The 26,771-nt window shown below is 52.6% G+C and overlaps 1 protein-coding gene across 7 annotated transcripts in view; it reads left to right on the top strand.

Annotated features, from left to right (window-relative positions):
- CHST15 (carbohydrate sulfotransferase 15) overlaps window positions 1-25,447 on the top strand; it is a 78,793-nt gene extending 53,346 nt beyond the window's left edge. For all 7 annotated transcript variants that reach the window (XM_014867228.3, XM_070481413.1, XM_070481425.1 and 4 more), the window contains 3 exons: window positions 13,122-13,278; window positions 21,202-21,349; window positions 23,119-25,447. In XM_014867228.3, the coding sequence (XP_014722714.1) occupies window positions 13,122-13,278; window positions 21,202-21,349; window positions 23,119-23,309 (496 nt within the window). In that variant the 3' untranslated portion in view covers window positions 23,310-25,447. The remainder of the gene's footprint in view (window positions 1-13,121; window positions 13,279-21,201; window positions 21,350-23,118) is intronic.
- The last annotated feature ends 1,324 nt before the right edge of the window (window positions 25,448-26,771 follow it).

A 26,771-nucleotide genomic window follows, 5' to 3' on the forward strand; every position in this document is an offset into this window, starting at 1 on the left:
GCTCTCGGCTGGTCTGGGAGACGGGCTTGGCTGTGGTTGTTCTGGTCTGTGGATTCCGCCATAGCAGAGAGGGCGGACGAGATGTGGCATAGAAGAGGGAGTGAGCTCCTGGGGGGAGGTCCAGAAAGGCTGCTCTGGAGGAGCCAAGGCCAGGCTGGGTTTTGAAGGATGAGTAAGAGTTGGCCAACTAAACAAAGAAGGAACATGGTCAAGGGGAAGAAGCTATCTGAGCAGGGAGAACAGAGAGTGCACAGGTAAAGGCCACGTGTTCTCTTGTTGGAGAGTGGAGCCAGCTTTCCTGGCTGTGTCCCTTTCTTCCTGCGGCTCTGATTCCACCCCTGAGGACATGAGCTCCATAAAGGTGAGCCTTTGAACAGGGAGTGTTGTCGTGCTGCCCAGGGTCAGCCAGCTGAGCCAGAAGCAGGACCTGCCCAACTCATCTCAGACCTCAGCCTGAAGCCCGCCTTCCTTAAGAAGGCACCCAGGCCACAAGATGGCCACGCCGAGTAGTCATCATGTTTTCTTCTTTTCTTTTAAGAACAAATGCTCTATTTATACTAGGAACTGAAAGTGAAGCTTTCTTACCTTCCTGGTCCTGACTTAGCAGAAATAGTTCATGAATTGAAATGTTTATTGAGCCCCAACCACATGCTGGGCACTGTGCTGGCTGCTGAGCACACGCACATCAGTGGACAGTGAAGGGGACCCGGTGCCTGCCCTCGGGAGCTGGCACTTTATCCGAGGAGCGAGGCATTGACTCTGTCCTGATGAGTGTAATGGTGCCAAGGAGGAGAAGGGCAGGTGCCATGGCCCGGCCTGCATCAGGACGCTAGCCCGGGGTGGGGTTGCCTGCTGCGTTAGTGCTCTGGTGCTGTGTAACAAATCACCCGGAAACTTAGCAGCTTAGAACAACACACGCTGTCTCACAGTTTCTGTGGGTCGGAACCTGGCACAGCTTCCAGGGTCTTCTACTTCAAGGTTTCTCCCAAGGCTGCAGTCAGGGTGTCACCAGGGTGGGGTCTCATCCAAAAGCTTGACTGGGGAAGGAGCCGCATCCAAACTCATGTGGTCGTTGGCAGAATTTACTTCCTCAAGGGCTGTTGGAAAGAGGGCCTCTGTTCTTTGCTGGCCATTGACTAGAGGCTGCCCTCAATACCGTGCTGCTGGGCCTTGCCCACAAGGCTGCTTACTTCATCAAAACCAGTAAAGGAGAGGGGCTGGCCCAGTGGCACAGTGGTTAAGTTCACATGTTCCGCTTTGGTAGCCTGGGGTTTGCTGGTTCAGATCCCGAATATGGACCTATGCACCACTTGTCAAGCCATGCTGTGGCAGGTGTCCTACATATAAAGTAGAGGAAGATGGGCACGGATGTTAGCTCAAGGCCAGTCTTCCTCAGCAAAAAGAAGAGGATTGTTGGTGAATGTTAGGGCTAATCTTCCTCAGGAAAAAAAAAACAGTAAAGGAGAGAGTCTGCTACTGAGTTGGAAGTCTCCATCTTTTGTAATCTGATCATGAAAGTGACAGCCCATCACCTTTGCCATATTTTATTGGTTAGAAGCAAGTCATGAGGTCCAGGCCACTCTCAAGGGGAGGAGATTACAGGGTATGAATACCAAGCAGTGGGGATCATGGGGCCGTCTTAGAAGTCACCTACAGCACCTGCTCTCTGTCCCACTCTGCGGTCCTCCAGGAAACGGGGGCCTTACAGTCAGCACAAGAACTGCCAGTGTGGTACCATGCCTAGTGGCAGAGCATCCGCACTCACAAGGAGAGTGTATTCATGTGTGTGTTCTCTGTGTGGGTTGCTGACAGCGGCAGCTGTTTCATCGCTTTTTAAACATTTATAAAAATATGTAACAATAGGAATTTCTTCTTTTTTGAAACCCATGACTCATGGCCTATCTGAAATGGCTGGCTCGTTTCCTATCCCAGCCGGAACGGATGATAAATATTGGGTGTTTAGGTCACTGTTGAAGAAACAAACACTCAGAGCCCAACTGGGCCCTGGGCCGTTAGCCCACTTCAGTCATTTCATGACCTTGCACTTCTGCGCGTGGGAGAGTCCCAGGGTCGCTTGCTGCCAAGGGGATTGGACCAAATCGGTCTTTTCCCTCTACAGATAGTCTTGCAGAAGGGTGGGGAGAAACTTTCATTTCTAGTTTTAGATTCATATTTAGCCTTTACTTGTATGGTTGACCAAAGGTAGAGCATTTGAAAATGCTGCAGTTGTAAGCAAAACCAAAGCAAACACTTAAGTTTCTGGAGAAAGATGTGAAGGTGTCCATTTATTTTTCTGGAGCAGAGAGGAACTGTGGAAAGTGGATGGAATGGTTCTTATGGCCACACGGGCCAGCCAAGAATTCTTGTTGCAAGTTTCCCTGTGTAAGAGAGAACGACAATTTAAAACTCCAGTGAAGCATTCTTAGGCTGAATTGGCCCAGTTAATTAAAAAGAACCCACCAATTACAAGCAGAATTTTTCTTCATTTAATTAGATTCTTAAGCGGACAAGACTGTTCTTTTCAACACATCTCGCATTGGCCTCCTGCCTCTGCGTTTGTGAGAGGGTTGATAGAGTTTGACTGTTAATTCAGAGACATGAAATGTGAACAGTGGCTGGAAGGAGCTGAGCCCGCCATCGTGGATCTTTCGGGGGACGTTCGGAGAGGGGTCACGCACCTGCTGTTAAGGGTTTGCCTGTCTCTGTCTTTTGGTTTCCAGTCTGCATGTGGTCTTAATGCAGTGTGCAGAAACTGCCACCACAGGCGTGAGTGCCCGGTTTCACGTTTATGGTGATGAGTCAAAAGGGAAGGAGAACTCAGTTCAGTTAAGAGTGAGAACTTGATTTTGACCCAAACGCCTTGAGCCTGGGGGGTTTTCTTTATCTGCTTAAATAAAGTGATGTTTTAACAACCCACTGGGCTGGTTAAATAATTAAGCTACTTATGATGATGAACAGCAATGACAGGAATGAGGCTGTCAGGAAAATGCTTCTCCTTATGTGCATGGTCAATCAGACGGAGAGGAATCAGCAGGCTAAACCCTTACAGGAGTCCAGTTTCCTGGATTTCAGTCTATCTGTAGAGTGAGCAGTGGGCCGTGTGGCTGGTGAGCATCGAGCCAGGATCAGGGTGATAGAGAGACAGCCTTGGGGACCAGGTGGTCTGCATTTGAACACCAACTCTGCCACTCACTGGCTGTGTGACCTTGGGCAAGTTACTTAACGTGTCTGTGCCTCATTTCCTCATTGATGAAGTGGGGGAAAATAGTCCTACATCTAGGGTTGTGAGAATTAAGTGACTTCGTATATGTAACAGACTTCAACAGTGCTGGACAAATGGAAAATGGTAGGTAATTAGCCATTATTATTAGGTCTCAGTAATAGCAAACAATAGTAACAATAACCAAACGGAGCCCTCATTTGCTCACTCACTAGATGCTTATTGAACACCGTTGATGTGCCAGAGGTGGTACAGACTTGGGAGAGCAAAATCCTTCCTGTCTGCCGTCCGTCCCGGAGTCTTCTTCTAGTCGAGGGGTGGGGACAGCCCTCAATGAAGTGACATAGCATTAACGGAGCACGTCCTCAGCCTGGTCTGTGCCAAGCCCTTTTGGGCCATGCCTCCTTTGAGCTTTGCAAACAGGAGAGGCTGTGGTGATGTGTGCTCAAGTGAGGCCTGTGGGCTCATTGGGGCTAAGTCAGTTTCCACAGTCACCTGGTTCGTAAGTGGCAGCCTGGGATTCAGTCCCTGTTGGTCTGACTGAGGAGCCGAGCTTTCCAGCCCTGTCATGGCTCAGTTGTCAGCCTGTGCCAGACCCTGAGGTGGCAGGTTGTGTGCAGGATTTGTAGGGGCTGCTTACGGGACATCCCTGTGAGGGGCCCAGGCAGGACCGGCAGGGGGCGTGTTGAGCTGTGAGGCAGTCGAAACAGAGGTCTCCGCTGACCCCCGAGGGGCTCTGGAGCTGGGACAGCCCATCCGGGAGACATCTCCCACCCACCGGCCATTGGCTGTGGTCTGCCCTGGGGCGGCTTAACTTGAGTATGGCTGGTCTTTTCAGCGGAGGGCAGCTCCTGGGAGAGACTGGACTGTGAGCCATCAGCAGGATGACTCCCCACTTTGGCAAAGCTGTAAGCAGGCGGGACCCCAGTCTTTGTGAGCTCCCTGGGCCTCAATTCAGCTCATTCACTTATCTCCACATCAGCAGGAGCAAGGTGCTTTTGAATTGCTGTGGACCTCTGACCGGAGGTGAGAATCTCTTGCTGCTCAGCCTGCCCCGAAACCTTCTCCAAACAGGCCGACTCCTCCAGGCCGCTGGCAGTGCAGATTCTGTGCCATAGATGCCTTCTCAGGCAGAAGAGGAGAGCTGGCACTCCATCGTGCACTGTGTTCTCTATAGGAGATTTGCACTAGGATTAAAAATCAGGCTGTTCTTCAGCACGGATGCATTAATTATTAATATAAATATCTCGAGGGGAAGTTAGGACAACTCCCCTGTGGGCAGGAGATGGAGTGGGGAGAAAGGCCGTTGGAGTGTAAAGGTCGTGACAACAGCCGCAGACCGATTCTGAATCCACCCACCCTCCCCCCAGCTCTCACGCTCCTTTTCTCCCTGTAAGACTCTGGAGGGTTGAGAGTCATAAGCAGTAGTCTTGAGGAAGACTATAGTGGAGTGTCTCTAAGCTGCCTATTAATTTCCAGGTGAATTCAGGCATTTTACTTCTTTACTTACTTTGTCTAAGTGTCATTGACACACCATTTTATGGGCCCTAAAAGTGGCAGGAGGTGCCTCATGGGGCTGAACTGCGAGCTGCTCAAGGGCAAGGGTTTGCCCTCAGACCTTCCAGCAGCCGGGCGAGCTGTTGGTGCCCAGGCCGGGACAGCTCGGGCCTTGTGAGGGGTCCTCTGAAGGCCCTTCAGGAGCAGCCACCCAGTGAGGGAGCACGTCTTGTTATTGGTGGGAGGAAACCACCCTGCTGAAAATTCCCGGGTGTTTCCCACTGTTTGTTTTTTGGGGAATGTCTACAAAGCCGTGTGCAGTGCTGAGTATCCCCACACAGGTTGTTTGCCAAGGGCGGTTCTGGGTGGCGAGGCTCTCTGGGGAGAAGAGCCCATTGTTCTCGGTCTGCAGACGTTATAAGGGGAGATGTGGGCACTTGGAGTCGACTGTGGGCCACCAGGGCCAGTGCAGGGACCTCTCCTACCAAGGGTGCGGGGCTGGTGAGTGGGGTCAGCAGGTTGAAAGGAGGGGTGGCACGTGTCACATAGTGGCCGGCCCTGGTGGGCAGTGGCCGTCACTCTGCGGTGAGGTGCCACACCCTGGGGCCTGGGCCTGGCTCTACTGCTGCCTTAACCAGGGTGGCCGCCCGGCCCCCGCGCACCTTCCTTTCTCGCCTGTGGGGACCCCTGCTAGTGGGGTCAAAGGCGAATTGTGGGCAAGTGCTGTGCAGACGTGCGGGCTCGAAGATGGAAGTGGTGCTCGGGATTGCCTCTGAGGGCTCTGCCTTCTGTCCTGTGAACACTAACCAAGACCCACGATTGGGTGCTCGGGAAGAAACAGGCAGACCCGGAACCCTACTTGCACTCAAGGGGAAGAGAAGACCCCCCCACAGTGACCTGTGCGTCCAAGTGGGCGTTTTTATGCCCAGACCTGGATGTTCTCATCGGCAGAGGATGCGCATCTTCACTGTCACCCACGTATATGGCCTAAGGTGACTTCAGATGTCTCCTCCCAGGAGGTGGCTGGGCCAGTCCTGCCTCCTTGCTCCTCGGATGAGATAGCCCAAGGAGTTCAGGGATTCCTTGAGACAAAGGGCCTCCTTCCCAGTGACATTAAATGGCCTTTGTTTCCTTGTAAGAAATATGTATATAATCATTATTGACAACACCATATCAGAAGTCGGGGAGTTATCATTGCTCAGTGATCTATATCTGGATGCCAGCAAATGGAGAGAAACGAGGGGCTCTCTGGCTTCCATATTTGTAATCACATGTATTACAACCCTCCAGGTGGCCACAGAACCATGTGATGTCGTGGGAGGGGGTGACTTGAAAGACATGGGTGTGCCCACCTCCTGGGGTCTCCTGGTTGAGGAAATGTCACCGTTCACATGTGTGTCATTGAGAAGCCAGCTGGTGGGCGCTGTAGGATCACAGGGAAGTCGAGGCCGCCCTGCCAGGGAGCCAGCCCAGGAGCGGTCAGCTGCTCCCAGCCGTCCACCACTTCAGCATCCACCCTGGATCTCTTCTCAGAGCACGGCTATGCCACATGCAGCCATAACTGGGAGAGGCGGCACGGCTCTCGGCTTCCCAGATGGAGTCAACTGGGTTGAACCTGACCCTGAAGCTTGTGCTCTCATGTGCCTTTTGGGCTCAGGGATCTTAGTGACTTCTGACGTGCATCCCTCTGGGAACTGACAAGTTAAAACCAGTAATCACTTTTGCAGTGATGAAAATGTTCTGGAATTAGATAGTGGTGGTAGTTGCACAACTTTGTGCATATACTAAAAACTACTGAGTTGTTCACTTTAAAAGAGTGATTTTTATGGTATGTGGATTATATCTCCGTTAAAAATGGTATGAACAAAAATATTACAAAGGAGGAGAAAATAGTTACAGGAAGAGGTCTTATGGAACTACTGACGTCTGAGCTAGAATTGCAGGGGCTCGACCTAGAGGGAAGGCCAGTCAACAAGCCGATCCTCATTTAAGAACTGAAACCATTAAAATCAAATGAGCTACTGCAAAAACCAATGAATCTTAGTGCATCCCAGTGGCAGACGACCACGCAGGGGGTGCTGGCGTTACGACAGACACCTGGACACCCATTAGTGTGGCTGTAGTTTTCTACATGCGCAGTGGGATGCTCCATAGACATGTTTGCTTTTCCTGGTGGTGGCGGTGAAGTTCTTCGTGCTAGTCCTGAATGTTGGCTTACGGCTCCATTGCACGTCGTCGTTGCTGTTTAGTCTTCTGTAATTTGTTAAGTAGTTCTGTCACGAAATTGACTTTTGCTTACAAATCATGCTGCACCTAAAACAATAAAAACTTCACAACAAACAAAACCCAGAAACCATCCACTCAGGTGACTCGCACCCCACTCTAGTCAGACATTGGTTTGGCTCCATCTCTAAACTATGAGGTCAGGGGCCACGGGGTCAGGCTGACCTGAGTTTGTGTGGGTCCCAGCCCTGAGGCCTCCTGGGCTGCATGACCTTGGGAAGCTCTGTAAGATGGGGTGCTGACCTTCCATGTGGACCCCGTAGGCTGGTTGTGACCACGAAAGGAGGATATTCGCACAATAGCCATTACAAGGCCTGGTGAGGGGCAGCTCTCCGTGACCATGAGTGGTCTCGACAGGGATGGAGACCAAGAGGATTCTGGGAGCTGGGCTCCTACCACACTTCCTGGAGCCTGGCCGGGAGGAGGGGCCCCTGGGTTCAGGGCTGCCCCTGTTTCCATAGTGATCAGTACTCCCCTCCTCCACTCACATAGGTGCAGAGTTTACCCCATCAATGTCATTGAATGAAGTCAGCAGTGGCCCTGGGATAACTGTCCAGCTTTTACATGGTGGCGCCTTTAAGCTGACTGCTGGCCTCTCCTCTGTCCCCGTGGGGAGAGATGTGGTCCCTTCCAGAGGCACCAGGTTGAGGGAGCCCCCCTCAGCACACACATCCGGTCCTCCCCTCCCAGCAGTGCTGGGGTCTCAGGACCCGAGAGCTGAGGAACTGAGGAGCCCCTCCGCGGGTGCAGGCCCGCCGTCACGGGGCCGCCCCAGCAGCCTTCTAAAATAACCGTAGCACAGAAGGCCCACAACGTTTTGGGACCTATTTTTGGAAATGCTGTTGGAAACGGTCCTGGCCAAATGGAGCAGCCGTCTGTTCGGGAGGGTTTACAATAATGACATGAGGTGGTGCAGTAGGAGGGGGCTTGGCAGCTTCAAAGCACAGGGCTGGCTGGGTGTCAGGGTCAGCTGGCCCTCGCTCAGCCTGGAAGTCCTCATCCCTTCCAGCCTCGCCTGCTCCTGCTGCTGGGGCCGCTCACGTCATGCTGGACTGCCCCAGCTGGAGACGTTTTCCCTCGTTTCAAGCCAGTCTTTCGTTCTGAACCTTCTGCCTACTGGTCAGTCCTTCAGGAGTGTGGGACAGGTCTCCTCCCGGCTCTGGAGGGCCTTTTAGCCATTGAAGCTGGTGTTCTTCCTGCTGAGTTTTGCTTCTTCCGATGGAGCAGCTCCTTCTCTCACATCATTTGCCTCCCAACACCGAAGGCAAACATCCTTTTGGGCCCTCACCTACCTGGGTAGAGCAGAGCAACATCCTCCCACATTCTGAATGCCATACCTCTATTAATGCATCCTGAGGTTGCGTTAGTGTCCCTACAGATCTGTGATGATTCATTATGGGCTGATGTCAACTAAACCCCTGTGTATCTTCCATGTTGGTGTCTTTCCCCTACTTCATTGTTGTACAATTGACATTAAAGACTAATATGTGGATGTTTAGGTTTCTCTCTTTACTTTTCACCTTGTTACATGAGTTTGCCTGCTCCAGCTTTTTGAGGTCCATTTGGATATGTATTCTTAATACATTTTCTTTCCTTCTCAACCTTTTCTGAATGGTTTTAGCTCATCCAAGTTGTTCCCACTCCTTCAAGGTCCTTACCTCACCCTCTTTCCTTCGCGAATAGTTGTGGGAAATCATAGCATGCTTATGAAGATGTTCTTAGGAGGCACTAGCCCAGTTCTTCGGGGAACCAAACAGTCCCCCAGGAAGCAAGAGTCCTGTTTGCCTCTTCTCATTTCCCCGTGGGAAGGCTGCCCACGCGGCTGTCGTCCTCCTGCACACTCAGGCCCCTCTGCCAGGGTCTCCGGTAGGGGAGAAGTAACTCCTCCGTCTTCCCAGGAATTTGGGTTTAGAATCTTTAGCAGTTTCCTAGGGCTGTTGTAACAAGTTACCACAGACTTGGTTAAAAGAGCAGTTTACTCTCTGGCAGTTCTGGAGGCCAGGACGCCCAAATCAGGGTGTCAGCAGGGTCGGTTCCTCCTGGAGGCTCCAAGGGAGAAGCTGATCTGTGCGTCTCTCCCGCTCCTGGCGGCTCCTGCGACCCTTGGCGCTCCTCCGGTCTCCGCCTCTGTCTCTTTTTCCCTGTGTCCTCCCCTCTTCCTAGAAGGACAGCAGTCACTGGATTCTCCCAAATCCAAGATCTTCAACATAATTCCATCTGCAAAGCCCCTATTTCCAAATCAGACCCCTTCTCAGGCTCCGGCTGGGGAGGGCATGGACAGGCCTCGTTGGGCATCTGCGGCCTCCACACAGGAAGGGTGACCGCTCGTTCCTGATGAGTGAAGTCCCTGCTCACGTGTTTGCCGGCACAGTGGGGCGCGAAGGACTTGTTCCAGACCCACATCCCAGCATGCACATGGACTGTAGAGAGGCCTAAAGCCCCCTGCCCCTCGGGTGGCAGATCCAGGGTCCCTGGGGGACTGAGGGGCGGGGACATTTCCCCTCACCCTGCTGAGGAGGTGGGCCTGGCCTGGCTCTACAAGGCTGTGACCTGCCTCAGAAGGTGGGGTCCTGGGCTCGTTTCACCATGCCCCAAACAGGTGAGAGTCAGTATTCTCACCCGAGCAGGGCTGGGCTGGCTGGACCACTGGACATGTCCCCGTTTTTCCCCAGGATCGCTTCTTGATTTCTAAAAAATTGTGTGGAATCGGCACAAACTTCGAGAAGTTTGGATTTAAACAGACAGGCTTAGAGGCTCTTGTTTGTTCATGAGCCAGATGTCAACAGGAGATGTTATTACACAAAATGAACTCTCAGAATGGAAAGCTTGGGCCGATGGCTGGGTTTATAGGCAGTAATTTATGTGCTGGAATCTCACCTCCACTGAAGAATTTGGATCGTTCTGTGGGAGTCCTTGGTAAGGACTCTGGATTTGGACTTCTATTAAATACAGATTTTGATGACAGTTTCAGAGGCCTCAGTGACTTCTCAGGGACAGCGTTTCTTGGGCGGAGCCATAACATGGACAGGGCTGGTAGGAAATGTGTGAACTAGAGGGGCGCCCCATCAGGCCCATGGCCACGTGGTTCCCCTTGGACACATGCGGCTCAACTGCCCTTTGAGGCATTTATCAATCAGCGGCTGACCTGCAATGACAGGTGCTGGCTTTCACTCCTGATGGATGTCCTATTCTGGAAGAGGGAAAATATCACAGCTGACGTTAGGGGACACCGGTAAGAGGTGGATGTAGTGTCATCCCAGGTACTGTACTGAGGTGAGCCCGGATCTGGGGGCGCATCTACTCCCCAGTCACTGAGCATCTTTAATGACTAGCCTCGGAGCAAGTCCTTTTGGGGCGTTTGGCTGAGCGGGTGAGATGTACCAAACACTCCCCTTGCAATGTGTGTTTGGATTTGAGGCCATGTGTGAGCAGATCCAAACATCTCAGGACTCAGGGGTGTCCTCTGTTGACATTGGCTGTGGGTGAATTCTAAAGGGCTGTGTTGAAGACGCGTGCCAAGTGCCAGAGGTGAGGAAGAACTGTCGCCAAGAAGCCCTGCTCATGTTATTTGTGTAAATCTTCGTATCCTGCTGTGACTGCAAGGAGAGGAGGCGCTGGAGAAGGACCGTTTGCAGCTGACCTGTGTGACAGGGGCTCTGCGGCTTCGCAGGAGTGTGTGTGGCCGAGTGCTGGGGACGGGTGGAGCTGCTGGCTGCAGTTGGCGGTACAGATCTGAGTCCCCAGAGGTGTGGGCACCTAATAACATTGGCAGAGTTGTCTTCACTGGAAGGAGGGAGGCCAAGTTGGAGAAGCTGTGGGAACAGAAAGTATGAAGCCGAGAGGAGAAATGTGACGCATGGAGCCAGCGGCCCAGCCCACAGCACCCCGTTTCCCCGCGGCAGGTGGCCATTGTATGTGAGTGGAGGGTGTTGGGCACAGCAATGGGGTCAATGGAGGTGTGTGTTGAAAAGGCACAAGACAGAAACAAAGGTGGGACTTTTGAAAACCAGAAAAAGGATACAGACTTCCCTTCTTTGCAAGCAGAAACAGGAGAAAGAGATGCAGGAAGCTCATAATTCAGAAATTCTGTTAAAGAAAACATTAGCATTAGGGTGCAGTGGAATGTTTATGCCAGGCCACAGTGTACCATCTTATACTTTTATGGGTGTTCAGAATGCCCCCAAATTAAATCACTATAAAAGTGCCATGATAATAGATGTATTATCTGATCCCATCTGATATAATCTGATAGATCTATGTTTTAAACAATATAAAATATACCGGTATGTGCTTGAGGATGCACAGGAAATTTCTGGAAGGATATGTAAGAAACTGATAACAAAGGTCACCTGTGGCGAGTCAGACTGTATTTAGGACCATTGGGGAAATGAAGGACAGAGACGTTAAATGAAAGATGTGCTTAGTTAGTATGTTGTAACTAGTTTTGTTTTACTTTTTGTTTATCTGGTACAAGACAAGGAATATTCCATGGTTAAAAAAAAAATCTATCTGCAGTGTTGAAAGTCCAATAAAATATATTTGCTGAGGATTTCCAAAAAGAAGAAAGAAGGAAAAACTTAGTCTGCCACTTGTTAAAGGACTGTAACAGGCTTTATTCGGGGCTGCCGCAGTGGGCGAAGGGCCCACGGCAATGGGGTCTTGGAGTAGGGGAGAGAGATTGGGGGTTGTCAGTGGGGGGAAAATTACTAAGAGGATGACACATCAGGGGTGAGGGGTGATTCTGGCTAAACCGACCTCACGAGATTCTTGCAGAAGGAAGGCTGGGTGGTCAGACGTGGGACTTAGCGGGGATGGTGGGGGATTATGGCTAAAATTGGGCAATGCACAGACAGACACTGAAGTCCAAAAATTGAGGCCTAGTTGAATTCTGAAGGAGCCTGAGTAAAGTTTGATCAAGGAGAGACACTGTCAGTTCCTGTATGAAAACATTTCTGCTCACATGTGGTGGCGTCATATGAACAGATCCGTGTGTCTGGAAAAACGTGGGTCTACAGGTATCTACATGTGTATGTGGGGTGTTTTTACATTACGTTAAAAAATAGGTCTTGATAAATAAATGAAAAGCAGTGGTATGTATTGGAATATATGAGGAAGCCATTTGGCTTAAAACTAATTCGACCTGACCTTGTTTTTCCAAAAGGGCCTCATTTGGCCTGTTGAGCATGCATTGTACATCTGCTTTAAACACTTACTGTATACCATAGACAAGAATGATGCCCTTAAAGTTAGGGATGTAGCTTGCCCCCATATCGGCATTTCCTTAAGGAGAAGCATCTCTTCCTGGGAACTAAGGATTGATTACCAACCTGCTGTGCTCACCTTGTGACCACTGACCTGCTGTGCCAGCTAGGCATCTTGTGACAATTTTGCAAAAGAGACATTTCTGTCATATGTGATGGATGCTCTTTGTTCCATGACAGTATGTAACCACTCTGTACACCCCACTTCTTTGGTGCCCTTCCTTCCTTGGGGAAAGAAGGCCTCGGGCTATAGTCCTTAAACATGGCTTGTAAGAAATTCACCCCAATTTTGCTTTGTAGATTGATTATGAATTATTTGCATTGATAGTCCCTCCCTATCTAGAAAGACATATTTCACATGTATATAATTTTAACATTTGGGGTGTCTGTGGAAAGGGCCAGGAATTTCGTGCAGAAGTGTGATATTGCGAGAGTGACAGATGTTCTTGTTATTGTTGCCTCCAAGAGAGGAGAGAGGAACCGGAAGTTGCATAAAATTTTGATGGCCTCTCTTTGCTGTTGTACACTTTCTGTAAGCTGATGTTGTTTCGAAGCTCACTGTTACTGTGAACACAGCCGCAGCCTGAGGTGGCTAGAAAGAACAACAAAACAACTGCCAGTGGTTTGTCTGGGGCTGGTGTAGACACGTCTGAGTCCAGGAGAGTGTGGGTGGCCCTGTGAAGGGTGAGGGGCATGAAGGGAAGGAGGGAAGTGGCTCACCTTCCAGGTAATGAAGAGAAATGGCAGTGTTTTAATGAACAAAGCTAGGTAATGTAATTGCACGTTGATTTCCATTGTCACCCAAATGGCGTGATTTCACATTCACGGGTGGTAAAAATATCCATTTATTTTATTCACAGGTTGTATTCAGACTATCTCTACTTTGCAAGTTCGAATAAATCTGCAGATGACTTCCATGAAAAAGTGACAGAAGCTCTGCAGCTGTTTGAAAATTGCATGCTCGATTATTCGTTGCGTGCCTGTGTCTACAACAACACCCTCAATAATGCCATGCCTGTGCGTATCCGGACGCCTGCCCCTCCCTGAATGGGCTACTTTGTGGTTATTATGCAAGTGGCACTGTGCATTGGGATCTTAGCATATAAACAGAGAAGCGTTTTAATGTGCAAACGCCTCTCCCCTGCCTTTGAGCAGTGGCTAATGCAAAAACAAATATTCACGGATGTAAAAACTCTAAAACTGATGGGCCTTTCAGCTGGCACCCTGCTTTCTTCCCCGCTGATGCTCTCGCCTCCCTCTGCAGAGAATGAGGCCCCATTTAGGAAGATTACCATTTCATGAGGCTCCCAGAACACACCCGGCAATTAGGATTGGCAGACAGGAGGACACCCAGCTCTCAAAGTGTCTTAGAGCCGGCTCCCCAACGGTGGATTGCTTTGTTGGTTTCAAGAATTACCCACCAGGGTGACTCTCAGTGTTTCTTTGTAGGAGCTCAGTGGAAAAATGTTTTCCCTGGAGCCCTCTTTCCTCTTGTCTGCCTTCAGGAATATAGCTATACGTTTCTTTCCTTTTTCATGCAGAAGAAGCTGTTAGTAGTGAATTCAGCACCTTTTAGCTAAGGGACAGTTTTCCGCAAGGCAGCACCCAAGGGTGTCCTCAGAGCCTTTTCAGCAGGGTTCCACAGAGAAGCAGTGCTGTCACTTGTGGCCCACAAGCCTTGCGCTGCTGAGCATGTCCTGTGGTACGGCAGACAGATCTGCTTGAAGTGGAGGTCTGAAACACGCCAGGGTGGTGGGGTTCCAGGTCAACGGTCTCCCTCCCTTTTCCTTGTTATCAAGGCCGTCTTATCTGGAAGGCAGGGCTCCGGCTCTGGCAGGACACGCGGAGGCGGCAGGTAGGATTCTAGGCTGTCCTGCCGGGGGTTGTAGTTTGGTAGGGAAGATGCAGCAAGGGCACAGGGAACCGCAGGGTCCGGCTGGTGGTGTGGGGTAGAAGGAGTGGCCTTTGGAGCCTGACCTTGGTGTGGCTTCAGTTCTCGGCTTGGGCATTCACTAGCTGTGTGACTCTGGGCAGTTGTCTTAGCTTCTCTGAGACTCAGTTGCTTCATCATAGAATGGAGTAATAATACTGCTTTATCAGGCTGTCGGATGGCGTAGAGAGTGGTAGTTCATTCGTGTGTAGGGGAGGAAAAAATTCATTCTTTTCCTCCACCCACTTTAGGTTCTTTGGCTGGGGCCCTGTAAATTAGACTGACAAAAGACAGATTAACAGAGAAAAACAAACCCAACTTTATTAACATGTGCGTTGCACGCACACCTGGGAGCACTCAGTGATGAGTAACTCAGAGGGGCGGTTAGAACTCTAGAACTCGGGCTTGTGTAGCATCTTAACAAGAGAACAGTAAATGTGTAGAGAGGTGAGAAGACAAAGCGAAAGGACTTTGAGTTTCTAGGGTGGCAAATTATGGGAAGGCAAACACGTGGGGAACCGGTGGAAGATAAGGGCTGGTTTCAGGAAGGTTTGTTCCGTCAGGGCCTGTGCTGTTGTCTCCAGGCTGATAACGGTCTAGAGTTGTCTCCAGTGATGAACTCCTGTCCTTCCTGGTAGAGAGAGGAGGGGAGATGCCCTTACAAATTTGTGTCCTACTTTTAGGCAAATAGGGGGAGAACAGAGAGCTTTTCTTGAATCAGTTTTTCTCAATTTCCTTTAACTCAAAATAATCCTGATGCCAAACTGGCGTATTTTGGGGCAGCATATTCTGCCGCCCTTCACATGCATTCCTGCATTGTGTCCGTGCATGGTGCTGTCTCCTGGGCTACAGCGGTAGCTGGACAGGCGTGGGTCTTGCACCCCAGTGCAGCCCCAGCCCTGTGGGGAGAGTGGGATGGAGGGCAGGAACCCTGGCCCCCAGCAGAGGCCGCCTGAGAATATGGTGTGAGGGGTGCTTCCTAGGAGCGGTGATGTCTGTGCTGAGGCCTAAAGGGTGAGTTGACCAGAGACATGGAAGTAGGGACGTGTCCAGGTGCAGAGAGCAGCATGTGCAGAGGCTGAGAGGTAAGCCCCGAGAGCATTTGCTATAGCCGGGCACAGTGCGCATGCTTGTGTGGGTGGTGTGGGGACGGTGAGAGGGAGGTGCTTAGGGCTCCATCACCAGGCACTTGGGAGCCTCAGAAGGAGTCTGGACTTCATCCTGGGGGAGATGGGACCCCCACCTGGAGTGGGAGCGTTTAAGCAGAGGGTAGTTAGGGCAGCTGTGCATTTTAGAAAGATGCCTGGTGCTGTGGGACACTTGACTGAGTTGGGATGGGGCCCGGGGTGGGGGTTGTCTCCCAGAGATGGGCAGGTGGGAGGGTGCTGTGAGAGAGGGGGTGTCTGAGTCAAAGTAGGAGAACCATGGAGGTTTTTAGAAACAGGAGGAAGAGTGGCAAGGGTGCACAGATGGATTGGATCAGGGATGGTGGGATAAAAGGAGGAAAGCAGATCCGTGTGCATAGCTCTGGCTTATTTCTGTTGTTTATGACTGTGATTGAGGGTCATCCATGCCGGGCCTGTAGGAGAGAAGAGCCACTGCCAGGAGATGTTTCCTGAATAATCGCAGGTGTGTCATGAAATGGGGACTGGCCCCTTCACAGTTGAGACTTAATTTGTTTCTGTGGGCATATGCTGGGTGCCCACTCTGTGCAGCACCGTGCTCCGGGCTGGGAGAAACACAAGCCTGCCTCGAGACGCTATGCCCGGGGTTCCTCTCCACCCCCTGACCACTCACCAGCCCCCAACCCAGATCAACGTGTTAGGGAGGGAATGTGGGGACAGAAGTCAGTGTGACCACTGGCCCCTGAGGACTGTGGGAGGCGAGGTAATGTGTCCAGCTCGTGTGGCTCAGAGAAGGAGCTGGAACCATCCTCTCCCAGGCCTGTTACTACTGAGTTCTCTCTTCAGGAGATTATCTGACAGAGACTCAGAAAAGGAGGGCAGGCCTGGGCTTTTACTTTGGGGGCCTCCTACAAGGAAGTGGCTTGAACTGGTGGGTTTGGGTGGTCAGGGTGAGGCAGGGCTGGGTGGAATTCCTGACTGGAGGTGCAGTTTGTTTCAGTAGCTTTAAGCTGTGTTTCTCTCCATGGGAGAGTGACTGATGTAAATGCACAGTCGGTGTGCCATGGGGCACTTTGCATCACCCTGAGCGTGCCAGGCCCTCCAGCACATTCTCTTGTCACAGTCAGTACCACAGGGAGAAAGCAAGCTAGAGGTGTATCTTGTCTGTCTTTAAACAAGTTTCCAGGAGGCAGGATGTCCACAGCCACTTCCCTGCACAGGGAAGAAGGGTGCCCGCCCCTCGGCTGCCCTGTTGGCACTCCAGCTGCCAACATAAACCCTGTTGAGATGGGGTGGTGAGTTGATGGGCATCATCATGCGTCTCTGCTTTGGTGTGTCCTGGAAATGTTTCCTGATCAAATGTTTTTGAAAGCTCCATCAGTGAGAGAGGGGAAGGGCTCTGTTCAATACCAAAAGTTCAACTGAGTAGATTTAAAGATCTAGTTGGCTTTATTGAGTGATTCAAAAATCGGGCAGCATCCCATCCAGCAAATAGATAGGTGCTCCGAGGAGCTGTACAGAATGGAAGGTTTTTATAGGCAGAAAGAGGTTATAGGACAAAGAAGTTAAGAGTGGAGTATTTCAGGCAAGATCATCTTCCCCAGGGGAAGGCAGCGGTCTTATCAGTGTTGATCAGGAAATTCCAGCCTGGTGGGTTTAGAATTCCACTCCTGGGAGAGCCTGAAAAGGCAGTTGGCTAGGTATGAAGTCTTGCAGGGCTTAGCACAAGTGACTCCATTTTGGGCCTGTTGTTTCTTTTTAACATCTCTAATCTTTGTTCATCACTGACTCTGAGCCAGGCACTGTCTTAAGCTCTTTCAGTGCATCATCTCGTCCCATCCTCCCAGTTTCCCTGAAATCCGTGCCCATTTTACATATGAGGACCCTGAGGCTCAGAGGTTAACTCTCCCCCCGAGAGCCACGTGGCTAGTAACAGGCAGGCTCAGGGTTCAGTTTCTGGTCCCAGGCCTTTGAAACTCATGGCGTTTCCTCCCCCTTTAGCTGGCTCCTGAAAGCAGAGGTTTGAACTGGCAGGGGGCATGTGCTGTTTAAACTCAAGTCCGTGTTTTGCTGAGGATGACGAGGCAGTGGCAGAGCAGGTGCCCCTGGTCAGAGTGAGATGTCCAGGCAGGGTCGGGGGACAGAAGGGAGGGGGCGGCACAGATTGGGGATTGCTTGCAGCCCTTCAGTCCCTGGAGAGCTCAGGCACAGGGCTAAGAGCCAGGAGGTGAGGAGCACTCGGAAACCCTCCTCTTAGGGGTGAGTCTTCCATTCTGGGATGAGAGAAGCAAATGTCCCTCGAGCTGTGAATCCCAGCCCCGCCACAGTGCAGGGAGGGCAGTCTTTTCTGAACAGAGGAGGATTCTGGCGCTACCCTGCTTAAGACACTCACTGCCTTCCTGTGGCAGCTGAGTGCCCGAGCCGGCCCAGCCTGCCTCTCCGCCTCCTCCCAGCCGCCTCCCTCTGCATCACTGCTGTGCCCCACACTCTCCTGTCAGAGCCTCGGACAGGCCAACTTCCTGCTGCAGAGCAGGGGTTTGCGAAGTGTGGTCCCTGGACCAGCATCTTCTGGGAACTTGTCAGAAATGCAAACTCTCAGGCCGAGCCCCAGACCCCAGAATCCGGAACTTTGGGAGTGGGCCCATCAGTCTATGTGACAAGCCCTCCAGGTGGGCGTGTTGTGGGCTCAGGTTGGGGAAGCTGGTTCTAGGGCCTTTTCCCACTCCCTCTGCGTCACGTGCTTCTCCTGGTTGCTGTCGGCTTCTCAGCCTGTGGGTCTGGCTTAATCTGACCTCCTGTTCTCTCTCCACCCTGTTTGTGTCCCCAGGGCATGTGTCACAGTGGGCAGTTACAGACATTTGTTTCTTTACCAGCTCCGCTCTGCCTCCGACTAGATTACAAGCTGCTCCATGAGGCCAGGGGCCGTGTCTGTTGCATAGCAGCATGTCTCCATTGCCTCGCGGGGCAAGTTGCATGCACGAGATTATTTACAGGATGAATGGATGAATGAGTGAATGAATGAGTGGGGAGTTTGTGAGGCCAGTGGGGAGTTCCACCTAAATCCTTCATGGGGAACAGAGAGGCTCAGCATGGTGCCCGTCTGGGAAGCGCCCTGCACTGGCCCCTTCTCAGGTCTTTCCCAGTGTGGGGGTACAAGCCCCGAATGCGGGGCCGTGACTTCAGGTCCAGCCTCTGGTGGGTGCCTCCACTTGACCTTGAGCAGGCCCCTCCCCTCCCCTCGGCCTCTGTTTCCATCAAGAGCCGGCTGGAGCAGACAACCTCAAAGGCTTGTCTCGGCTCTGATGTTTTCTAATTTTAAATATATTGGCACTTCCCCTAAACACTTTTTTCTTCATTCCATTTTGATTCTCTGGCCTATGCTGGGGAAAGGGAGGAAGAAACGTCCTGAGTGGGCCTGTCTTAGGTTTGTCTTCATGGTGCACATCTAGTAGTAATGCTGCATGCACCAGAAACTGTCACTCCAGGTGGTAATGGGGCTGGGGGTGGGGTAGGAGCTGACTGGGCCCGAAGAGGGCCGGCCTTTGCCTGCCCCATGGCAGTGGAGGGGGCTCTCCGCACGATGGGCACAAACAGGCTTTATGCTTTTTTTTTTCATGGTAGGGGCTGAAGCTAATTTAAAACACCCCCATTCTGCCACGAACACCCAGCTTTTTTCCTTCTAGAAAGTTCTTGAGTAGCAAAGGCAGGTTCTCTGGAAGAGAGAAAGCTCGTCAGGCTGGTTCTGCCTGTGAGGGGCCGGCCTGTGAGCCTGACAGACGGAGGGAGAATTGGAGAGCTCTGTGCGGCCCACGACTTAACAAGATGATGTTCTCATAATGGTTCATCTGTGTCGGAGGCGACGCAGGTATTTATTTCTGAGGCTGGCACATACTCATTTTCTCCCGAGCTCTGGCCCAGCTTGAGGTCTCCTCTACGAGCAGTGTACAAGGCAGCGGCAACCTGGGGGCTGGAGGCAGCTAATGACTGTTGCAGACAGCTTATCCCCTCTAATTGTGGTTCTCCCTCCATGTCCTCCTGCATGATGAGAAAAATAATGAAATGGAAAAAGAATAGCGAGCAATGAAACCACTTAGTATCTGTACGTATTTTGTCAAACGTTTCATCATCTTGTTGTTCCCACCGTGTTCAGCAATTCTGCCAGGGTGCACGGCCGTGTGCAGCCAGGGATGATGGAAGAGCTGTGGTCCCTGTCCTTGAGGAACTCAGGGTCGAGCTGGGAAGGAAAGGAAAGACGATGCGGGAATGTCTGCTTGGAGAAAGGAGACTCGGAGGAGGAACCTGGGGAGCTGGGGGCTCTCCACCTGGTGCGGGGGCTGGCAGTTCAAGCAGACTGGGATCTTTCCACACACACAGAGCCAGTGGGGCTTGGAGGGGGCTAGCTGTGGCCAGGCCATTGGTTTGGAACGCTCACGCTGGTGGCCGGGCGTTCGGAGACGGGAGACGGGAGCCCCACTTAGGAGGCTGGGATAGAGTCCAGGCAGATGCTGACGGGGCCCGAACGCAGGGAGTGGTGCTGAACTGGGGAGAGGTGGGAGATGAGAAACATTTGGGAAGACCACAGAGAGGCAGAGCGGGAGACGGGAAATGGAGCAGGGTCCTTGGAGGAGGGGTGGCGGGCCCGGGGGAGGAGAGCTGGAGAAGGGGCCTCAGAGTGGAAGGGGAAAGGACCCATTCTTTTTTGGAGATTTGCTAACAGTTTGGGGCCAACTGTGAAGTTAGGGGGAACAGTCCCCAAGACTGCCTCACTTCTGGCACCATTCGCAAGTTGGCAGGGGCCCCTAGACCACCCTCAGGTTGAGTAATTCGCTGGAAAGGATGGCAGAACACACTGAAGACTATTATTTTCATGGTTACGATTTAAAAGAGGGAAAGGACACGTGAAAATCAGCCAGGGGAAGAAGCACATGGAGACCCAGGAGGTCTCCTGTCAGCCTGTCCCCAAGGGGCATGTGCAGTGTCAACGCCTCCACCCACCGTGTGTGCCAGTACGCACAGAGCATTGCCCACCGGGGAAGCCGTCCTCAGCCATGGGTGTTGAGAGTATTTACTGGGGCTCGATCACATGCTACCCATGTGGCTGACCTTTAGTCTCTAGTCCCTCGTGGAGGTCAAGTGATACTGTGTGGCCCCAAACCTCCGTCATAACCCGCTGGCTGTAGGACTGTCCAGTGGCCAGATCTCCCAGGCAAGCAAAGACACTCTTATCAGGCAGGACATCCCAAGTGGCCTAGAGGTGATCTCCCAGGACCGAGGACAAAGGGCAGACCTCTGGGTGAGGGTAATTCTTCACTACAAGGCTGGCAGTCTGGCATGAGAGAAAGTGCCAGGGAAGGCCGAGGACCCCCGACAGCTGTGGGTAGAGGGAACAGCTTCGTATCACGCTGCTCGTATTCAGGTGTGCACACCCCCATGGTCATGGGCGTCCGTGGGGCCCAGGCATGTAGCGGTTCGCTCACCTCGCTTCTCTCTGAGGTATTTTTCACGGCTGTCTCGTGCTGGGCATAGGAGCAGAGATGTCTAGCCAGGATATTGTGCAAAGAAAATTCGCACCGTTGGTGGGTGTGCCCTTGGCCTCTCCCTCACCTCAGTCCTCACTGTGAAATGTGCTGTGGGGCCACCTGCAGGGATGTCTTGGGGATTAAATGTGGCCCTAAGTGTGGGAATCCTTTGTGCGTGTAGCGCAGAACCCTTCACGAAGAAGCAAGAACACATGGTGTTTAAAATCCAGCTTCTGAAGGCAACTGTTTGCAAGGATGACCCTTTGGCACTGGTTTATAATGCATGCTGTGATACTTTTGGGAAAGTGCCTTCTGGGGTTGGGGGGATTGCTCCTGAAATAACGCCTGCCTCCTTCTTTGACCCCAGGTGAGACTCCAGGTTGGGCTGTACGCTGTGTATCTTCTGGACTGGCTCACTGTTTTTAATAAAGAACAGTTCCTCATTCTCCGCCTGGAAGACCACGCATCCAACGTCAAGTACACCATGCACAGGGTCTTCCAGTTTCTCAATCTCGGTATGAACGTGGCGCTGGAGACCCGTGGGGCAGGAGCTCCAGGGACACTGGCTTTGAGGCACTCACTGAGTCACACGCAGTCTCGCTGAGCTGGGCGGGGACAGGCTGAGCTGGGAGGCCAGTTCAGTACCTGTTTCTCAAGCACCAGCCGCACACGGGCCTTGTGCACGGTGTGGTGGCGGGGGGAGTCCCGGTTGGGGAAGAGATGGCGTCTTGTCTGGGAGCTGATGGTCCAGCGGAGGGAGAGGAGGCAGCCATGGCTCAAATCACATGGGGGATGGTTAGCATGATCACGTAGGTTCGTACAGATGACCTGGGGTCCCAGCTGCTGAAGGGATCCTGGAAGACTTCATGGAGAGAAATGGTCTGGGAGCTGAGCCTTGAGGCTGGGCAGGATGTCAGTGGGTGGCTGGGACAGTCCTGCAGGGGACACAGGGCTTGGAGGAGGGAACAGAAAGGTCATCACATTGTTTCAGGTGGTTGGGGACTCCTGGAGTCAGACCTGTGTGGCTGGGTTTTGGCTGCTGGTCCCGGCTCCTGGGCCTCTGGGGACGGGGAGCCTGCCCCCAGCCTGAGGATGCCATTGCCCAGAGACCTGAGTGGCATATTGTGGAGCAGTCTCTGCCGGCCATGGTGACGGCTGGTAGAGGTGCGTACTGGGGTGTGGAGTGTTGTCCATGTGGACGGGGCATCCAAGGCCTGCTTGAAAGGCTGGAGCAGAGCTCATGTTCCTTCCTAGGACACATCCTGTGGCCCTGTCTAATTATGTTGCCTGGGACTTTTGTTAATTGAGTATTTCTTGAAATCTCTTGGCCCACCACTGGGCCTTGGGACCCTGTTAGCACTTGATTTTCCTTCTCCTTTTCTTGGAGAGCTGGTGATGAGATGGAGTGTGATTACTTTTTCCTTTTAAGGCCTAGAACCGTTTTTCTTTGATTTGGCCGCCTGTAGACTCTGTCGCATTAATGAGCTTGTCTTTAGTCTCTAAGATGAATGGTAAGGCCAGTTCTGATCCTTCTATCTCATGTAACTCTAGGACACTGGGAGATGGTTTTTCCGTGTGTGGGCTCAGGACTCTGGCCAGATCCCAAGAGCCCAGGGCACAGAAGCCTGGGCAGTGATCCGGGGCTTAAGCCAGTGAGAGGCTTATGGTCCAGAGGGCTGGGGGTGGTGGTGGCAGCCTCAGGTGGCAGCACCTGCTGGCTCATTCCCGGGTCTCTCCCTGCTGATATCCTTGCTACAGGTGGAGGGTCAGCCGGTGGGGGTCTCTGGGCACAGGTGGCTCCTCTCCTCACCCTCCCTCTGGCTGCTTCGCAACACAACACACAGGGTGAAATATGGCGCAGCGATGGGGCCCTCTGCAACAGCCTGGAGTAGAAACGAGGGTGGCAGAATTCCAGCAGGCTGGTTAGCAGGAAAATCTAAGCACATGGACTGTGGCTGGCCCATCACACAGGCTGATGGCTGTGGAAGCCAGCCCTTTTCAGGCAGGTGGAAATGGAACCAGGTGAGGCTGGGGTGAGGCTTCATCCTACAGATCCAGCTGCGCTTCCGAGGGCAGGCGTTAAGCCCTGGGCCTGGTATCTCTGCTATTTCGTAATGGCATCTCTGCTCCCACCCTCAGCTCCTTCCAAATGGATGCGGCCAAAGAATTTTAATCTCTGAACACATTCTTAAGGGAAAGTCCTGTCTCAACATGAAGCATGGCTGGGTTTTTGCAAAGTCTCTTTTGGCTCCCACCTCACAGGAGTCTTGTCTTTTTGTTCCAGGGCCCTTAAGTGAGAAGCAAGAGGCTTTGATGACAAAGAGCCCTGCGTCCAACGCGCGGCGCCCTGAGGACCGGAACCTGGGGCCCATGTGGCCAGTCACACAGAGGATCCTGCAGGACTTCTACGGGCCTTTCAACACGAGGCTGGTGCAGGTTCTTGCTGATGAGGCGTTCGCCTGGAGGAAGACCTGAGGGCTGCCGCCAGGCCGCGGTTCCAGGCGTACTGTGATTTCAGAGGCTGCTTTCTGTGGCGAAGCGTCATGCTCAGAGCATGGAGAAAACCGGGATTCGAGTCTTCTTTCCCTCCCTAGGCACATGTTTATTAGAACCAACTCAGAATTCCCTTTGTGATGGTCAGTAGCCCAGCAGTGGACCCTTCTCAGTCTCTCTGGCAGAGGCCCCTGGGGACTCCAGTGACAGAGTCCCCTTCTGCTCCAGGAGGCCTGGCGGAGGCCGGCGGGCGTGACTGCTTGCTGAGAGGGAGCATCGAGTCAGGGTGACAGTCCTGGGATCCGACTGAGCACACTAGAAGTCACCCCAGAACTTACCCTTCATGTCCAGTGTTGAAACACTCTGTTCAGATCATTCACCTCGTTTGGGCGGAGAATGGAGGCTCTTTCGGTTTTTTCCCTTTTACTGCAAAGTCAGCCCTTGGCTCTCTTCAGATACAAACTCCGTAACTTCACTCCTTAACGAGAGGAAAACACAAGTCCGTTTTTGGCAGCACGTTCATCTCTCAGACCTCCCATCCTATCTTTGTGGACTTATGTTTAACATAGAGAATGACGCCGTTTAAAACAAACCGCTTTCTGTGTTTCACTAACCCAAGCTCTCTTTTCTGCCTCCTTAGATATTTCCTCAAGAGTTTATTCAGCTGATAATTGGACCAAATTCAGTTTAGAATGGGGGAGAAATTTTTGCTGTTAATGCCAGACTGAGCAACTTCAAGGAATTGAACACTTCATGGAAAGTCTAGGTACCTCGGGCCCTCCTCATGCACACAAGGTCATCAGAACTGGAGGGGGTTCAAAGTTCTAGTTCTGGTCACTGACAGGCTCCATTTTTCTGCCTTCCCCCTGGAATCACCCACGTTCTCTGCTGTGTGTGGCCAGAGGCCCTTACCCCATTCACAGACTGTAAGATGCTGGTGTCCTGATTCAGAAACACAATGTATAAGCCCTCCTGGGGCCGAACGTGGTATGCTGGGATTCTTAAAGGAACTTTCTGGGACATCTGGCAGCTTGATTCCCTGATGGGTGGGCTGAAGGTCTTGTTATTTCTTGGAGGTGCTGGGGAAAGAGTGCAGAGGACACTGGAGCCCGGTCAGCACCCAGCCCCAGGTGCGGCCCCGCTGCAGCTGTGTGCGCGAGTGTGGGCAAGGAAAGCGTCCTGTGAACCAGAACCAAAGTCAGAAAGTGCAGATGCCAACATAGCTGACCGTCCCTCGCGGGCGTGAGGATTTCCCTGGCGGTCCAGCCCCAGCGCCGTCGTCTCTGCCGGCAGAACTGGGGGGCACCGCCCATTCAAAGGCTTGCAGAGGACCCTCAGTACTGGCACGGCCGGGCAATTTCTGCTACTGAAAGAGCGATGTGTCCTGAGCAGCCACTTTCAAAATGGACAGTCCCCTCCCTTCCCCTCACAGCCGGCACTCGGAGCAGCAGCCAGCAGGGGCGTCTGGCCTGCGCCCAGGGATGCTGTCGGGAGATGTCACTTCAGTGCGCGTGTGTATTTATTTGCAGTGCAGGGTGTGTGTGTGCGTGTGGGTGCATTTTTGGAGTGGGTTCCCTTCAGTTCTGTTGCTGATGCAGCTCCCCCTCCCCTGTGGACACAGCCCTTCCACGGATTCGTTTCTCTGCCAATTGGCTTGTCATTTTCAGTCCATATTTTGCCATTCCACCCCAACCGTAATTACAAGGGATTTTTCTTACGCACTCCTGTGCATGTGAACAACATGTGGTGTAATTCTGCTTCTTACAGAAGTATTCTGAAGGTATTGTTTCCAATATTACTTGGTTTATTATACAAGCCTTTTTGTATACACAGGCCCACCCTTCTGTGCCAATCCGTGCCATCTGGACACAGTTTCTCTCAAGGGGCCTTTCTCCAAAGGGCCTCTCTGCTGGCTTGGCTTTCTCTCGTTCAAGGCCGGGTCCTGTTGACAGCACAGGTGCCGTTTCGAGCGGTGGTCCTAGAGCCTGTCGTGCAAAACCAAAGCAAAGTGGAGCCTTTCTCTACCTGGTATTGAAGTGACTTTGTGCTCCCCAAAGCTGTGTATCTGATCGTATTAAATCCTACTCCCTTAGTCATGCAGGTATGTTAAGTGAACCGCAGTTATGCTGTCCTGTCATTAATATTTAACGTAATTCGATGTGGGCCCTGTGCCTGGGACCTGTGCTCTTCCCGCCATCCTGAGTGCTCGTGGCGGGTCCTCCCCGTGGGGGCCGCGGTGCGTGAAGGAGTCGTGGGAGTAGTTCAGTGTCTTCCTCACACATGTTGCGCACAGTCTGTGCAGGGGACCTACCGCATACAGTGACAGGTGAGAGAGAGCAGAGAGAGGGGTTCAGATGCTGTGTTACCGTGGACTCCCCACGTGGGGCCTGCTGGGGTGAGCCAGGGGGACGACAGCGGGCCCTGACCTCAGACAGGCCTAACGTTGTCTTCAGACATTGGGACTTGAAGGTTGCGTGACCACAGGCCCTGCTACTCCCAATAGGCTCCCCGGCGTGGCTGCTTCCCTCCTTTCTGTGGCCTGCCTGGGCCTGGGGGCTGCGAGTTTGAGACCCTTTGTGTCACTGGGTGCATGTCATTATCACTGGATACTCAGGGTCCCCCGGCCGCATTCGGGGTGGGGCAAGCCTGAGGGAGGAGATGGATTGTCTCAAGTTTGGGGTTCTGGAAGCCTGTGCCACCCTGAGGACAGCACGGACCCTGGGTTGGTCCCTGAGTTCTGGAAAGACCCACTCTGAGTGAACCTCTGCTCCCAGCACTGCCCCCCACAGTGGTGTGTTGGGGGAAGGGGAGCTGGTGAGTCCAGCCCTAGAACAAGGATGATGAAGCCAGAAACGGCTTTGCTCAGCAGAGAAAATACTGTGCCTGTAGGGAGATGGGGCGAGTGGGAGACCAGGCTCCGGGTGCCGCAGGACAGATGGGTGAGTCTTGAGGGTTGATTGCATACCCTTGCCCAGGGGCCTTTCCAGAACCCTCTGCTTCATGGCTACCTGCCCCCTACTGGGGAGCCAGCTTGCAGGGAACATTCCAATGAGGGCCATCTGCATCTTAATGTAAACCTTCCTCTGGAACGATCTCTCTCCAAGTGACCCGATTTGGTAACCCATGCCAAGACCTGCTCCTGATGAAGGAATCTGAGGCTCGAGCGGCAGGGAGCACGGCATTGTGTGTGGGCGGTGTTTTCCTGTTGCTCCAGAAACCTCACCCTGTGGGCACCCGCTTTGCTTGTGGATGAAGCACATCCTGTGAGACTCATGGGAAGGCATCGCTCTCCCAGCCCCTCACCTGCAGGCCCGCTGCAGAGCAGCCCGGAGAATGGGTCCCTGTGGGCGTGGGCAGAGGCTGCAGCAACATGAGCACCAGCCGGCTCTGGGGAGCTGCGTTAGTGTCCCACGGCTGCTGTGGCAAATTACCCCAACCTGAGTG

Source organism: Equus asinus, chromosome 2 (genome assembly GCF_041296235.1).
Source record: "Equus asinus isolate D_3611 breed Donkey chromosome 2, EquAss-T2T_v2, whole genome shotgun sequence".
NCBI lineage: Eukaryota > Metazoa > Chordata > Mammalia > Perissodactyla > Equidae > Equus > Equus asinus.